The sequence below is a fragment of the Dipodomys ordii genome, unplaced genomic scaffold (genome assembly GCF_000151885.1).
Source record: "Dipodomys ordii isolate 6190 unplaced genomic scaffold, Dord_2.0 Scaffold37, whole genome shotgun sequence".
In the NCBI taxonomy this organism is placed as follows: Eukaryota; Metazoa; Chordata; class Mammalia; order Rodentia; family Heteromyidae; genus Dipodomys; species Dipodomys ordii.
In genome coordinates, this window is record NW_012267253.1 from 3,957,964 (window position 1) to 3,975,349 (window position 17,386).

General features: G+C 45.1%; 1 protein-coding gene across 1 annotated transcript in view; it reads left to right on the forward strand.

Moving 5' to 3' along the window:
• Positions 1 to 11,366, forward strand: part of Mta3 (metastasis associated 1 family, member 3) — a 146,650-nt gene extending 135,284 nt beyond the window's left edge. Inside the window, exon 17 of the mRNA XM_013017904.1 lies at positions 9,569 to 11,366. Coding sequence (XP_012873358.1) covers positions 9,569 to 9,594 — 26 coding nt within the window. The 3' untranslated portion in view covers positions 9,595 to 11,366. The remainder of the gene's footprint in view (positions 1 to 9,568) is intronic.
• The last annotated feature ends 6,020 nt before the right edge of the window (positions 11,367 to 17,386 follow it).

Genomic DNA, 17,386 nt, shown 5'->3' on the forward strand with positions numbered 1-17,386 from the left:
GTTTTTGTTGTCTTTGGGGCTTGAACTCTGGCCCTGGCTCTGTCCCTGAGCTTCTTTTTCTCAAAGCAAGTGCTCTACCACTTGAATCACAGTTCCATTTCTGGTTTTTTGAATAGTTCATTGGAGATAAGTGTCTCATGGAGTTTCCTACCTGGGCTGGCTTCTAACCATTATCCTCAAATCTCAGCCTCCTGAGTAGCTAGGGTTATAGGTGTGAACCACCAGTGCCCAGTGGGGGAAAAAATGTAAAAGTAAAGCATCATTATGGTCCCAAGTTCTATTGGATGTGCTGCAGTATAGCAGAGTACCTAGTGTGTGGAGATAGTTTCAGGATTATTGAAGCATCATCTGAGTGCAATGGATGTTTTCTCAACTTATAAAAAACCATACTGTCAGAGTAGTAGAGGAAGATGGACACAACTTGGTGTTTAGGAATATTCTCAAAGAATACCCATCTAGCCATTCCTTGTCTCTGGAGAAAAATACTAATAATGCTGTCTTGGGGAAGGTTCATTTTCTGTACCCATTAAAGAATTAAAAGGCAGGAAAGTGGGCTGGGAAGGTGGCTCAGTGGTAGAGCGCTTGCCTTGCGTGCCTGAGGCCCTGGGTTCCATTCCTCAGCACCACATAAGCAAGAAGAGAAAAGCCGGAAGTGGCACTGTGGCTCAAGTGGTAGAATGCTAGCCTTGAGCTGAAGAGCTGAGGGACAGCACCCAGGCCCAGAGTTCAGGCCCCATGACCGGACCCCCCCCCCAAAAAAAAAAGCTGAAAAAAAAGGCAGAAAAGTGTTTAAGGTAAATAGAGTAATTGTATTTCAAAATGAAAAGGAAAACCATGAAAGAAAGTAGCTAGACTACCCATCATGAATGGGGTCTAAAGAGTCAAATGGAGTCTTCTCTGAGGGTGGTTTTTATAGTATGGGATTCTGCCCATATCTCCTCCCTTGGGCTTTGTTCTGATTATTTAATAGCTTGTGCACATGCTGCCCTGGCTCTTTTTATTGGTTGAGCTGGTACTCAGGGCATTCTGGGAAGTGTTTGAGCAGGAAGAAGCCTTTCAGTCAGAGCCTGGGGCACTCACAGTTCCCCTTTTTCTCTTATTAGTATGTGAAAATACAAGTATTGGCAAAAGCCAATGGCAAGTTAGGCACTGAAATGTGGAGAATTATGGCTTGAGACCAGCCAAGCAGAAAAGTCCACAAGATTCTATCTCCAGAATAACTAGCAGAAAGCCAGGCTGGAGGTGTAGTTCAAATAGTAAAGCACCAGCCAAGCGAACATGAGCTCTAATGGTAGTTACTTAAGCCTTTAGCTGTGCTGGCCAGTGCTGGACTCAGTTAAGTGTTGTTTACTTGAATGGATCATAACAGAAAGTCTTTTCAATCAACCTGTCCCTATGTCCATCCTCCCCACCCAGAGCCCACAGGACAAGGGACATGAAATAGTTTCACTATCTGGTCCATTTGCAACCTCTGCTGGGATCATTATAACTGAATACTCTTTAACCTTAGAAAACACTGCTATAATTTATGCATTTGACTCCCTCAATCAGATAGATAGATAGATAGATAGATGATAGATAGATACATAGATAGATAGATAGATAGATAGATACATAGATAGATAGATAGATAGATAGATAGATAGATAGATAGATAGATAGATAGATAGATAGATAGATAGATAGATAGATAGATGGTCCTGGGGCTTGAACTCAGGGCCTGGGTGCTATCCCTGAGCCTCCTTGTACTCAAGGTTAGTACTCTACCACTTGAGCCATAGAGCCATTTCCTGCTTTTTCTTTTCTTTCTTTCTCCCCCCCTTCCTGCTTTTTCTGAGTAGCTTAGTAGAAATAAGAGTCTTTCCTGCCTGGACTTTCCTGCCTTGGCTGGCTTTGAACCACAATCCTCAGATCTCAGCCTCCTGAGCAGCTAGGATTACAGGCATGAGTCACCAGTGCCTGGCAAATATTTATTTTTGTCAGCAACTATTTACATATAATTGTTACAAAGAGTGGTTAATGTGAAACGGAGGTGCAAACCAGAAGGTGGCTGTTACTTGGAGAGTTTCAAAGAAGATATCTGAGCAAACCCTGTTTGTTTCAGACAGCTGAGACAGGAAGTTCAGCAGAAAAAGAAACACAACAAATCAAAGAAAGGTTGGACAAATGGGATTGCATGAAACTGCAGAGCTTCTGCATGGCAAAGGACATAGTTAGCAAGATCAATAGAAAGCCCACAGATTGGGAGAAAGATCTTCACTAGCCATACAACGGATAAGGGTCTCATACCTAAAATATACTTAGAACTCAAAAAAATTAAATCCCCCAACAACAAATCCTCAAAGAAACAACCTCCCGATTGATAAGTGGATTAAAGACTTAAAGAGAGACTTCTCTGAAGAGGAACTAAGAATGGCCAATAGACACATGAAGAAATGCTCAACTTCTCTAGCCATAAAATAAATGCAAAGCAAAACAACATTGAAATTCCACCTCACCCCAGTTAGAATGGCTATCATCAAGAAATCTAATAACAATAGATGCTGGAGGGTATGTAGCAAAAGGGAACCCTACTGCATAGTTGGTGGGAATGTAAACTTGTTCAACCACTTAGGAAAGCAGTATGTTTTCTCAAAAGACTACACATAGAGCTTCCCTATGACCCAGCAATCCCACTTTTAGGCATTTATCCAAACAATCACAAACAAGGCCATACTAAAGCTACCAACACAACTATGTTTATTGCAGCATTATTTACCATAGCTAGGATATGGAACCAACCCAGATGCCCCTCAGTAGATGAATGGATCAAGAAAATGTGGTATATATACACAATGGAATTCTATGCCTCCATCAGAAAGAATGACATCACCCCATTTGTTAGGAAATGGAAAGACTTGGAAAAAATTATATTAAGTGAAGTAAGCCAGGCCCAAAGAAACATAGGTCCCATGGTTTCCCTTATTTCCAATAACTAGTATATGTCTAGGACAAGCAGAAAAGGTCAAAAGCTATGTACATACAGGCTATCTTTTAACTCTACTTTCTTGGGAGACAAAAGTCTCCATTTTCCAACTAGATTTGTCTGTTTCTCCAAATAGTCTATTCATTTTTGCTTTATGTAATTTTAAATTATGTTATTTAGTGTATATATGAAATGAGTTTTAGACTCCAGGAGTTCCACATGTCAGGCTAGCCAGCTACTTGCCCCTATGCACCAAATTAAAACAACATGGTAAAGTGCAAAAAAAAAAAAGGAGATGTATTACATGGTACAAGTATGTCATGGGATGTTTTCAGCCATCTTCAGATAGGGGTTTAGAATGTATAGACAAAGAACTAGGGGGCAGAAGGAGAAAACTATGCATGATGATTAAGAAGTCCCAAGTCACAAGTATGGCCTGATTGACCCTTGTATTATAGTCTCTGGAGGAATTCCAAAAGAATTAGTTACCATTTCATCTTAGAGGGGAGCAGGAACAAGTTAGCCATTGTTGCCTAATAGGTGCCTTGCTGTCCTGAGAGCTTTTGGCTGTTTTCCTTTGGGGGAGTTTTTTGTTGTTGTTGGTTTTGTTTTGTGTTTTTTTCTTTTTTCACAAGATAAGAAGCTATTACCTTTCTGGAGGTCAGTTTGCTTTGTGTCACAACATGCTTATTGGTAAATCCTGTCCTTTTTAGAGTCCAAGGTGATTGCAAAGTAAATATAGGAAGACTGTCTCAGATCTAAGGACACAGATGCAAAAATTGGGAGCTGGGTACCTAGCAGATATACAGACAGGCGGGTAGATAACTCTATATAATTAACCTTATCACTATGAAGGGACCATCTTTATCTCTGTTAATACTCTTTATCTAGAAGTTACTTTGATGTTAGTATGACCACATCAATTATTCTTTCTCTCTCTCCCCCCTCTCTCCCTCCCTCCCCTCCCTCTCTCATGATAGAGATCACACATGCCAGGCAAGTGCACTATTGCTAAGCTTCATCCCCAGCCTATTTTTAGGCTTTGTTTTATTGATTGGTTTGGTTTGATTTTGGCAGTAACCAGACCTTGGGCATGCTATGCAAACACTCTCTTCTTCTTCTTCTTCTTCTACTCCTCCTCCTCTTCTTCTTTTTCTTCCTCCTCCTCCTCTTCCTCCTCCTCCTCCTCCTCCCTCCCTCCCTTCCTCCCTTCCTCCTTCCCTCCCTTCCTCTCCTCCTCCTCCTCTTCTTCCCTTCTTCCCTCCCTCCCTCCCTCCTTTCCTTCACCTCCTCCTCCTCCTCCTTCTCCTTTTTGGCAAAATTTCACTATGTATTCCAGGCTGGTCTGATTGTCCTTTTTCAGCTTCTTGAGAGATGAGATTACAGTCATAAATGATCATGCCTGGCTTAGGTTTTCTTGGAAACAGAGAGCAGTATTGGGGTTCAAAATTAGAACTTTATACTTGGTAGACAGGCTGTCTACTGCTGAGCCATTACTCCAGTACTTTTTTGCACTTGTTATTTTTGAGATCGAATCTTGCTTCCTGCCTGGGTGCTGTTTGTACACTTCCCATGAAACTGGAATGATAGGTGCATGTCATAATGCAGTGGGGAGAGATTTGAATATCTGCACCTGGATTTGGTTTTTAATTTCATTGCAAGTGTGTGTCAAGGATTTACATCTCATTGGATGAATCATGAGTTCAAGGTGTAAGTTTTAAGAGAGATAAAGGGTCAGCTGGCTTTTCCTTTTTCTGGTACAGTCTTGAACCCAGGACCTTAAACTCACTCGATACCCTTTCTCATAGCTGGCACTCTGTAGCACTTGTGTCACATCTCCAGCTTGACTCTTTACTGGTTAATTGGAGATGGATTCTCACAGACTTTTCTGTCTGGGCTGGTTTCAAACAGTGATCGTCCAGATCTCAGCCTCTCGAGTAGCTGGGATTACAGATGTGAGCTTCTAGTACGTGGTCTCCATTTAGTTCCTTTATTATTTTTTAAATTTTAATTATTATAAAGGTGATTTACAGAGAGGTTATATTATATGTCAGGTAATGAGTACACTTTTTTTTGCAACAATGTCACCCCTTCCCTCACTCTCGCCCACTTTTTTCCCTCCCATCCATACCAACAAGTTGTATAGTTCATTTTCAGCATAGTGTCCAGTGAGTGCCATTGCTGCATTTATTCACCCTTTGTCCCTCCATGTCTGTGCCTCCCCTTAGCCTCCTAAAGACATATAAATGAACTAACAGAACAAAAAGAAAACAAAAACAGCAAAAAAGGAAAAATAAACCTTTTATTCTCAGTTCCTGAAGTTCATTTTAATAAATATTATTTTGTATGATCAGTTTCACATTTCTCTTCCTTTCCTAAGAATGTCCTCCTTGGTCTCACTGTGTGTGATTGAGTTCTCCCCCTCCCTCCCTCTCCCATCGTGGGGCTGGGCGCTGTCCCTCAGCTCTTTAACTCAAGGCAAGTGCTCTATCACTTGAGCCACAGCGCCACTTCTGATTGACTGGTGGTTATTGGAGATCAGAGTCTCACGGACTTTCCTATCAGGGCTGGCTCTGAATTGCAATCCTCAGATTGCAGCCTCTGAGTAGTTAGGATTATAGGTGTCAGCCACCGGTGCCCAGTTCTGTAATTGAGTTCTTTTAAAGTTCTAAATTTTGCCAAATTCCCCAACCCATTTTAGTTATCTTTAAAAATGTTTTTTGCACTCCTGACACTTACTAGACAGACCCTCTACCACTTGAGCCAGACCCCTCTGCTCTTCCTTGCTTGCTTTGATTGACTAGTTTATTGATCAGGAGGGTCTTGAATTTTTGCTTAAGGGTAGCCTCAGGTCTTGATTCTCCTACTTGTCACAGCTGGGATTGCAGGCCTGAACCACCATACCTGCCTTTCTATAAATTCTTCAACCAACTTAGAGAAGATATTTTAATTCCATGTCTGCTAATTCTAGAATATGAATCAATGCATTTATCTTCTTCTGACTTCTTCTAATTATGGGTTCTATTTTCCTGATTCTCATGTGGAATTCTTTGGAAATGAATATTGGTCACTGTGGATGACAAACAATACAAACTCCTGGATTCTGTTTTCTTCTGCAGAGTTTTGTTCTTACACTGACAGATTATTTTGATTCCATGCAGGCTTGGTTTACCATTTTATTAAGAGTTATCTACTTTAAACTGATCATGGAATTTGTCCCTCTAACTTTGGAACTCTCTAAACTCTGTCTTGGCAACACAATACCACTATTGAAATCAATACTCAGCTCTTTGAGTTCTGCCTCTTCCCACTGGTCTTCTTGTAGCCTTGTACTTACCTAGGTCAGCAATCAGCCAATGATTTGAGAGTTTATTTGAAATTCAGGGCTCCCCTCTATGTTTCTCCCTTCATTTTATAGATCTACGTCATCAATTTCCACCTGTATTGAAACTCTCACCACTGATTTCAGCCTAGTTAGACCACCACTTTTTACCTGAATGATGTTCTTGTATTACATAAAACTACTCAGAGGGAAAGCCAGGGCTAAGCATCTGTAGTGTTTGCCTGATTTTAGTTGTTTTCTGTACCTCCAGATAGTTGTACATTTTGTCCAGAGTTTATTGGATGAAAGGTTACTTCAGTATAAATTAGCTACCATTGTATAAAGCTGAACTCAAATCATTTTATGAGCTTGTCCTTATTTAGTTTTATTAACTAAATCTTATCTACTTAACTGTCTGTATACATATACTGGTTATGTTTCATGGAAACTATCTTTTTCTCATTTCTCTGAGTCTTTTGCTTTTGAAGTTTTCTCCATGTGTAGTCCAACTTATATCCCTTGGTTTATTTGCTTTGGTATCCAATATTTGTGTTACAACTTGGGTTTCTTTTTCCTGGTGGCTTTTGTTGTCTAACAGTGTTTAAAGAGACTGAAAATCAGATTGAAAGCTCTGGGCTGGAGCCTATATTACACTTCACAATATCAGCTTGGGCTAGTTGTTGAGTAACCCCAAATGCCTTTAACTCTGCTCATGAGCTGCCTAATTCCCCTGAGTAGCTTCTTCCTGTTTCTTCCAAAGGTAGAGGTTTGTTGACCTGCATTCTGAGAACTTGATAAAAAGAAAGCCAGAGGCTTAGCATTTGGTAGGCATACTCTCACTTGATCCCTCCTGTGAGAACTGGCAACTCTGCCAAAAATGTGTCTGGTATCCCGAGGCCCTCCATTTTGTTTTGTTTAGGGAGTAACCATCTAGACTGGTAGGAAGTGGACAGCTCCCACGGGTTTGGAGTTAGGAGAACTCTGGGGCTGTTTCTCAAACAGGCTTCCACTCATCTTTTTTGCTTCAGCCCTTCTTCCTCATTGCCAGAGGTATCTGATGTCATTTCCTGATCCCTTGGAGAGTTCTTTGAACAAATTGGGCTCTCAGCTTTTCATACTGCCAGCCTCAAGCTTTCTTGTGTGTAAAATCTGCCATCACTCATCATCTTCTTTCTAGCCTCCAGGATTCTGATAATGATTTCTTCTCTGATTTTTCGGAAGAGAAGGAAATGAACATGGATGCCAGGAGCTAGAAACCTTAAAAGAGATTGCTTTCATTACAGTGGATGATTAGAGTACAGAATCTCCAAGTCCTTCTTGTACTTTGAGTACTTCTGAGTAGTCAAAAACCAATAGGGAACATTTTGAAGAAAAAAAAAGCACAACTAAGTTCTTAAGAATTGGAGTTAGTACAGACAAAAGTGGCAAATATATATTAGTGCATTTGAGCATTTAAAAAAAAAAAGGAAATGTGACTCGGGGTCCTTTGTTAGGAAGGATACTGACAATAGGGAGACACCTTTTCCTAGGGCTGTCAGTACTGCACTGGATGGGAGGACCTGAAGGTGGCTCTTGTCCCTTGCTTTTAGGCAGTGCAGTGGGGGAAGCTCTAAGCAGGGAGAGAGAAGTGATAGGACTTTGTGAGGACAGATGGCAAGCATGAGGACTGTTCAGCTGGGATGCAGAGAGGTGGCATATCTCAGCTGTAGCCAGTGTGCAAAAGGTGGTATGAGCCAAGATACCAATTCCTGAGCTTCTAGGAGGAAAGGGTTGCTTCTGAAAATAAGCAGGTAAATTTAGCACAAATTTACCATGGTAGCTCAGAGATTTGGTCATCTATTACAAGTGGTTTTTCTAGTAGGTGGTTTAATTATGTGGGGATTTGGACAGAGCACACACACACACACACACTCACACACTCACTCACACACACACACACACACACACACACACACACACACACGGCAAAAAAGAGAGATGCTTCTTACAGATCCAGGCACATTTATTGCTTTAATCTAGATACTGAAGAGGACTATGTGCTCTTACTGGACTGTTAGCAGAACACTGGGCTGGATGGAGAATGAGCAGAGCACACACACACACACACACACACACACACACACGGCAAAAAAGAGAGATGCTTCTTACAGATCCAGGCACATTTATTGCTTTAATCTAGACACTGAAGAGGATTATGTGCTCTTACTGGACTGTTAGCAGAACACTGGGCTGGATGGAGAATGAGCAGGTTGGTGTAGTACATAAAAAGATCTGAATTAAGAAGACTGAATTCAAATCCTGACTCCTTGGCTTATTTAATGACTTGAGCAGGCCCTAACTTTCCTGATCCTCACAAGGTTCTGGTAAGCAAAAAAGAGTTTCTGACCTAAAGTAGGTCCGATAAAGCAAAGGCTTTTTGATTCCTAAGTCAAATTTATCTGAGTCTTTATTTAACTCACATTTACTGAACTTCTTTTTTGAGGTTGTATCCATGGTATCTTCCATATTCTAGAAAGGCATGTGGAGTAAAGGCATGGCTTGCTCCATCCTGCAGACCTCCTTCCTGCAGATGGAATGAGGCTGTGAAAGCGGTCATCTAGCTACTTTGTGGCTGCGGAACGCGTAACTAGAAAGGGTCTGTGAGCATTTTCTTCTACCTCAGCCACTCCAGCCACTTCACAAGTAACAAGAATCTGGTCTCACACCTTGCTGAGTAGTATGAGACAGTAATGATATGGTTTGCAGGCCAGGTCTGCTGTTCATTTTTTATAGCTGTTGACAGTTTCCTGATGCCCAACTTAGGGACAGGACAGTTGAGAGTTGAGGTGGAGTGGTGAAGGAATAGCTCTTGACTCAGGACACTGAGTAAAGGGGGCTAAGGCTCATTCTTGTCCTATAGAAAGTGTGTTCATGGCTTGGGTGCCAATCCTGGTGATCAGTTATTACTGCTGAAGAAGAGACTGGGTCTCCTCCTATCACACTGTGCTCACCATTTTTCCATATCACTGGAGGAGTTTTACAAGGTCTAGCCTGAGGTGCTGTATTTCACCAGCAGCCTCTGTACTTGAAAACCTAGCTTTGAAGATGCCTTGCTGAAGATGCTTCACGTTTTTCTTGACCAAGGTGAACTTTTGTTCAGCCTTAAACTACATTGTGAGATTTTATTTGGATTAGTACCTGACTTCTTTCCCCTGATAGTCATCCTATTTGTGGGAGGGTGGTTTCTATTTTCCCTTTCATCAGAACTCATTTAGCCTTACCCTGTTTCTTCCCTTTTCCAGAACTCACATGCTGCGTGTCAGACTGAGTTATCCCTGTTCTATGCTACAACCCAAGACTCTACTGTCCTGCTGGTGGTCACAGATGTGCCTGGGAAGGAGGCAGCTTCTTCAGTGGGAGCAGAGCTCTGTGTGCACCCTGTGGAGACCCGAAGAGGCAGAAAAGAAACTGTAGGGGTGCATGTTCCAAACCTGCATCTCCGTGGGACCCAGGGGCACCTTCCTTCCCTCTCAGAGACCTTGCTGTCCTAGAGAGACCTTCCTGAGGACTGAGGGCAGCAGGGAGCCACTGGCCTCCTCACTTGTTGGTGTCCACTTCCCCAGAGTGGGGGGCTTGGGTGATGGAGGCTGCTGAGCACTCAGAACCCTGCTGCCCTGCATGTGCCAGTCCCACTGTTTTATGCTGTGTACTTATGTACAGGAGGAATGTGGCATCTTTCTGAGTGGATTTTCTTAAGACATGTGCCAGTGTTTACACAGTTCATAGTGTTCCCCTGTCCTTGCTGGTATTTGTCGCTTGCCTTTTTCCCAGTAGGCTGCTTTCTTCTCCCTGACCCCCTCCCCTGTTCTCTTGCCTCTCCCCTCCCGTGGCTGCTTCCCGCTCAGTGGAAGTGTTGCTTTTCACCCCTGCATCCTGTATTCATCTGCTCCCACTCCTCAGTGGTATGGTTACCCCTGGGTCTGACAGAAGAGAAGGTTCTTGCCTTGGCCAGCCTGCACATGACTCTCAGCAGCTCTATTTTCTTTTGGAAGAGAGGCTGGTTTTCTACTTGGTCCTGGAGAGCTCTAGTGAGAGCAGGTGTTAAACATGCCAAGCGTGTATATCACTGTGACAAGCTGTTTTCTTACTGCCTGTTCCCCCCTGCAACCAAGCCAGCTAATGAGGAACTGCACCAAGGGTTCCTATCATGGGTCACTACTCACCCTAGTTTATTTTACTCCTTAGGAGGGTGGAAGGGAGAATCATGTTTGCAAGTATAAGTCTATATAGTCGGCTCCAAAACCTCTCTACCCCTCTGGCCCAGTATGCTGTGAGCATTATGTTCTGAGGCCTCAGGAGACCTTCCTGCTTTACTGGCTTGGGCTCTCCCTGCCTGCCCTGGGCACTAGCCCTTGGTGACATCCCAATGGACCATCTGTTGCAGGCAAGGAGTAACTCAATGCCTGGTTGGTTCCTGAGCCTAGCCATCTCCCTGCCTCCATTAACAAAGATGGTCTGCAGGGCGTAGGGTCATAGCACTGTGACAGACAACTGGAGTCTGACCTTTCAGCTACCCCAGGAGCAGCAGCTGGAGGAGGAAATGAGATGCCCAAACAAGTTGTTGCATGAAAGAATGGCCCCCCTGGAATTGGCCCCCCCAGCAAGAATGAGGCAGCACAGAAATGACAAGGATATCTACGTCTACGTCCTCCACGGCTGGCTCAACTCAGCAGAGAATGAGGCGGTATGGATAGTTCCGGGTAGTGTGATTGGGGTCAAGATGCCTCAGTCTTGCCCAGTTTGGAGCATGTTGGCTTCTTGAGGAAGAGCCGCTTCTCACCTTAGACCTCTGGGTGACCAAGGACAAGTTCCAAGTTCTCTGTCTCTGGAGCTGTCCTGTGGCTTGGCTTGAGCCCTGAGGGCAGGGCCTGTGTCAGAGGTGCTTCATGAGACAAGTGCAGGTGGCAAGTGTTTCCTCCAGATTCTTATACATAAATCCCCTACAGCAAAGACCCTGGATGCGAAGGCCAGCTAGCCTTTCTGGTATTTCTTCTCTAAAGAAAAAGAAACCTCAGCACAGATGTCTGTCTGTGAACTTGTCCTGAGACATGAAATTAGCTGCTGGCTACATTCTCTCTGCCTGTTGGGAGAGGCCTTCCACCAGGCTGGAGAGATTTGGAGAAGGGCCTTGCCAATACTGATGGAGAAGCAGGAGGCTCAAAGTTAGCTGTGAATGCCGTGCATCCAGAGGCTCTTCGTCAGCTTGTTAGTAAGAGCTGGACCTGTAGTCCCACCCTCCCATGGAGATAGAGTTGACTAAGCATTTATGCCCCTATTTCATCCCTTGGAAACCCCCTGACATTCTGAAGGAATATTCTAATCCAGGGAACAGAGGGTAATGCCAAGGAGCTTCTGTTCCTTGCCTTTGCTGTTCAGAACATTTGGTACCGAGATGTTTCTTAGCTGGCCATGCTCTTTCAAGGGCCATGGTACTGCCATAGTGCATGTCAGTAGTGTCACAATTGTTCAGTGGACATACAAGCAGACATGCTGAGATTCTTCAGTCTGAAGCAGGTGAGATATAGTGCAAAGCCCTCTGAGTGAGGACACAGACACTGCAAGGCATCCCCTCTGTCCTCAGTCACTGCCACCACCTCTGACGTCCTAACTGTGTGCAGAAGAGGAGGATAGACAGAAGTTCATTGCAGGGATCTCTTATGAGTCTACCTTGCCCACAGCCCTGTGTCTGGGCAGGGCTCAGCCAAGTACAGCCTACTCTGAGTAAAACACATTTTAAGCTAGAGAGTGTTGATCAAAAACAAGAAGAGCAGAAAAATGAAACAAGAATAAGATATCCTGGATGCTAGACACAGTCAGGAGGCCATACTACCATATCCGAGGGCCAGGGCCACTGGGGAGATCTGAAGCGCATTGATAGAAGCTGAAGTCATGAGAGGTTGGAGGGGAGAAACAGCTTCGCCTGTCATGCCCTCCAGATTTTTGTGGGTGCCTCCTGTTAGCTGACTCCAGCTGGAAGTCAGCTTCCCTGGCAGCCTTGGAAGGCCCCCAAAGGGTCAGCATGCAGCTGAATGGAGGAGTGGAAGAGAAGGCAAGGAGCAGGTCTGAGGGCAGGCAGTCCATGCTGTGTGTGGCCTCTGTATGCTCTTGGTCATGTCCAAGCCTGGTGCCTATGTGCAGTCCTGGGACCATGGTAAGGGAGACAAGGGGAGCTGCTCCCTTAGGTTTTTGTAAATTCTCTTTTGCTCTGCCCAGAAAGAGAAGTGCTTTTGAGAGGCAGAGGAGTTTTTGTTCTTCACCGTTGTCCCTGTTTTCCTCTGGGGGATTTCACCCATTTAGCAATCCACCTCAGCACCGCCTTCAGGAAAGCTATGTCCCAGTTTTCTGTGTGCCTCCTCTCTCTCTGCACCACATCTCTGGTTTCCCTTCCACAGAGCATTCACCAGAGCATGCCTCAGTGCTCACTCCAGCTGCCCAGGAGAGCTCTTTCCCGAGGTACCCGTGTGCACTGTCTGTCTGTGAGGAGATGCCATCTACTATCGGTTCGTATCGTGTTTCCAATAAATTTCTGGAACTCATGTCTTGCTTTATGCTGTCCTTCATTGGAATGGTGGTCAGCTATGAGGCTCTGCATACACAGTTTAACTCAAGTGCTCTCTGCCCCTGCCTACTTTTTAGGACCAGCCTTTCTCCTGGGCTGCATCAAGCTGCCATTTCATATGTCACATCTGAGGAGTTGGAAGTTTTGAGAAGCTATGTCATCACCCAGATAGATGGTCTTTGACACACACACCCCCTTCCATACCCCTAGGCCTGAAGATGAGAGCAGCAACAGGCAGACCTTTCCCATTATCTGACCTCCAAGGCCATTTGTGCACGACAGTGGCCAATACAGTTCCCCATGACACCCGCTAGAGAGCCAAGGATGGTGTAGAGGGAGGCGCTGTGCCCCGACATGGTGCTTCCTGTCAGACACCCTTACTAGAGGTCTGCTGAGCTTTGTGAGAGTTTAGAAACCAGAAACAAAAAGATGATGAATTTCAAGAGTTCCCATAGAAAAGCAAGATACAGACCCAGGGATGTTACTGGAGAAGAGAAGATGTGATTAAGGTGTGTAAGGCTGTGTTGGTAGGTGTAGGGGTAGTGTGATCAAACTGCTGGACTTCATATGGTCAGGGAAGGTGCTGTGGGAGCACAAGACCCCTATGATGGGTCCCAGGCAGGATTCCTAAGATGCTGTGTAGCTCCTGTGTCCTTCATCCCAACTCAGTGATCCTGCCATCTTTCTAGAAGCTCCTTTTAGCTCAATGTCAAGTAATACCTTCAGAGAGGATCACTAGCCTTGAATTTGGGGCCAGGGCTTTTTTGGATGGCTTTCTAGAGGGGTTGAGCTATCTCTCACTTCCTAAACCTTCACTCCCTCCACCTCCAAGCCAAGCCTTCTAGGAACTCCATCAGCTTTCTTCACCCAGCCCTAGACCTGCTGAGATAATAATGCCATTCCCCAGCCCAAGGAGTCCTTTCACCTCTCAAGGGCAGACCCTCCTGCCACCCACAAGTAGTATCCACCCATTCACCGCCTTATGGTGTTGCTCCAACTGCCACTTATTGGCTCAGTGTTTTCATCAGTAAAATGGTACAATAGTGTTACATAGAGGACTAAAGAAATCCGTATGTGTAAGATGCTTAGTACTGGCACACACAGTGTTTCTTGCCCATTTTTACTTCCCACTACAGTCATCTCTTCTCCCCCACTGTATTTAAATCTCTCCATTGCATCCATGAAACAACAGAACAGTCAAACCACCAAATCTCTCTCCTCTCCTTAGCTTTACCTCTCTCCTTTTACTGGCAAGAATTGTTTCCATTACTTCCAGTCGCATCAATTCTTCAAACCATTATGATGCTTGATGGTTCCCTTCTGCCCCTGCCCAGACACTTGCAGAAATCGCTGCCAATAAGGTCACTAATGACCTGCTAATTGCCAGATCGGCCCTGTTCTTTAGAGCCTGAAGCTGTAGTCACACACTGTTTTCCTTTTCTATACTCACCCCTTTGTAATTTCTTCAGAGCACAGTTAAATAGCATTCAGGGTGGTTTTGTTTTGTTTTTGAGGCAGAGTCTCACTGTATATCCCAACCTGGCTTTGGACCCACACATCTGCCTCAGATTCCTGGGGTTGTAAATGTGCACAACCACACCTGGCACATTCAGATATTACTCAGGGTTTTCCTTTTTTCAGATTTTTTTACAAGATAAGTTCAGATATTAATGAGTAACTCTTTCAATGTCCATTTTCTCTATCACCCTAACATGTAATGTGAAACTATCAGTGCATATGTGTGAATCCAAACAATACCAAACATATTTTGTGTATTATTTTACACATATGATAACCTATCACCTTGTAAAAAGGTTGTGTGTTTGTTTGACAGTACTGGACACTGTGTTGTTAGTCTAGGGTGTGGCCTGACCACACTTGTGGCTGAGCACTTTGCTTTCAGACTAGCCTTTTCAGAGCACTTTCAGACTAATCTTGCAGCATGCAATTAGGAAACACTTTGAAAACCCTCTCTTCTTGCCAAGGCACTGTGCAGACTGGGTATTTTATGTTTGGCCTTTTCCATCATGAAAGATGGCTTTATTCTATTCCTTTTAATGGGCATCTCTTTACTTGGGCAAAGAGATTGCCTTGACTTCTTTTAGATAGTCTTTATTTCTTTGCTAAGCCTTGGTTTTCTTCCTACTTAAAAGTTTCTCTTCAGCATTTCCCTGGCTGTTCCTTTTGGTGCCTCCTCCTTGAAAAGGGACTTTTGGAGGACAGATTTTGGACTTCTTCCATGGCTCACCAAGCAACCATCACCTCAGCTCCCACTGACAGTGGAAGACTGAAATCCGCTCCGGCTCTCTAGGTGCTCCTTCCCATTTACCCAGAGACCCTCCACACCTCTGCACCAGACAACTCTGTCTTCTCCAAGCCCCTCCCACCACGTCCTGCGTCACCATCCACCTAGCTCCACTCGTGCTTAGCTCAGCTCTGCTTCCCCAGCCTGACCCTCATCCTCTGTGGCTGCCTGGTACCAGGCCTGTGCTAGGAATATGGTCTCAGGCAGAGCAAGATTCTTGGCCTTCGTAGTTCAGTGTGGTCCATGTGATTGGAGGATGGGGTGTCAGTAAATACTCAATGGCTTGTGAGCCAGCCTGACCTGTACTGGAATCCCTGGAGGAAAGTAAAGGGTGCTATTGGATCTTGCTGGGGGTGGGGGAGAGCAGGTTGCATTAGGAGAAAGAATGAAAAGGTGGAAAACACTGAATTGTGCATTTGGAAATGAAAACTGTGCAGTTAGGAAATGAGGGTCTCTATAGCTGTTTCCACTACTCTACTAGCTCTAGACAACTTTGCATGTGAATGTAGGTTGTTTTTTTCTTTCTTTCTCATCTTCTTCCTACCACACTGGACTGGCACATTTATGTCCATTTCCATCCCTGCAGTTGGTAAGGGCAAGGTCATATCCTATTACAAGGGTCAATAACCAAGTCCAAGAAGGGTACAACAGACCAGGGCCAAGGTCAAAGTCAGGAAATCCTAATTACATGTGTAGGGTGAGGGAAGGCGAGGGTGGAGAAGCAATCGGAATTCCTGCTTCTGGGGACACCAGAGCCCTTCAGAGCAGCAAGGCCTTGTGAAGCATGGGGTGGGGATGAGGGGGTGAGGAAGGAAAAGTAGCCCATGCTGGAGGGTGAGAAACATCCTCCCCTTCCAGAAGAGGAACAGTGAGGCTCCAGAGCAGGTTAGAAGCCCAGGCCCCACCCCATCACCTACCCAGGGACTCTTGAGGGTGGCCCTGCTTCCTCTATTGGAGCTGGGAGCCATGAGAACATCTGGTATTTCAGTTGCATTCAGGGAGGGAGAGATAGCCATTGTGGAGAGGGGTGGAGAGAACCAGGTGGAAGTGTTAGTGGAGGAAGGGTCCAGGAAGAGGAGACAGAGGAAAATGGCACATGGCCTCCTGCTGTGAGCCAGCAGGCACACAGGCAGAGGCTGCTAGATGAAAGGTACTTGGATGGGCCATCCTATGTTGGCAGTTGGTGGGCCTTTTTACAAAGCTTCTAACTTGAAAGTGCTTACTCTCAGACGAAAGTTGGCTGGCCCAGGTATGGCTCTCACCTTCTGTGGTGACAGAGGCTCTACTAAGATAGAAATGGCCACGTTGAGAACCCAGGGAGGAAATGGGGGCTGTGGTAACAGTAGCCTCCAGATGACTGCCCAGGTACACAGCCCTTCCCACTGCCTAGCTGGCCAGCTCTGTGTTCTCAGGATAGCTGTGGGTTTCTGGGGGAGCTGCTGGAGAGTTTTCAGAAAAGGGAAGTGGGTGGAGACACTGTGCAAATTGGTTTCAGAATTCACATAGCCTGGCCTCCCCCAGGCCTGCCTCCCCTGCCCACGGCATTGTCTCCATTTTCCACTCCACCATACATCCAGTCCTTAGGTTTTCTTTTCTAGAGGAAGCTTTGACTCCCAGCAGGGACCTTTTCAGTTCACATGCAGCCTCAGCCCTGCCAGGTGATGCTGTTTCCTCAAAGAAGTCCCAGGGTGAGCCCGGTCCCAACCCCCCACCACAGGCGGGCGGAGGGGGGTGTCATCTCTGGCACAGTTAACAGCTGTACAGTGGTTAACTCTGAGCAGGGTGGGTATTTTGTGTTTTGTATATTTCCATTGTTTGTTTTTGTTTATTTTTGTCAGTTGTGGGCTTGAACTCACAGCCTGGGTGCTGTCTCTGAGCCTCTTTCTGTTCAAGGCTAGCACTCTACCACTTTAAGCCACAGCTCCAGTTTTCTGGTGGTTAATCGGAGATAAACAGTCTCATATGGGACTTGTTGCCCCAGCTGGCTTCTAACCACAATCCTCAGATCTCAGCTTCCTGAGTAGCTAGGATTACAGGTACAAGCCACTGGTGCCCAGCTATCCATTCTCTCTCTCTCTCTCTCTCTCTCTCTCTCTCTCTCTCTCTCTGCCAATACTTGAACTTAGCCTTGTGCTCTCACTTGGCTTTTTTGCTCAAGGCTGGTACCCTACTACTTGAGCCACAGCTCTACTTTGG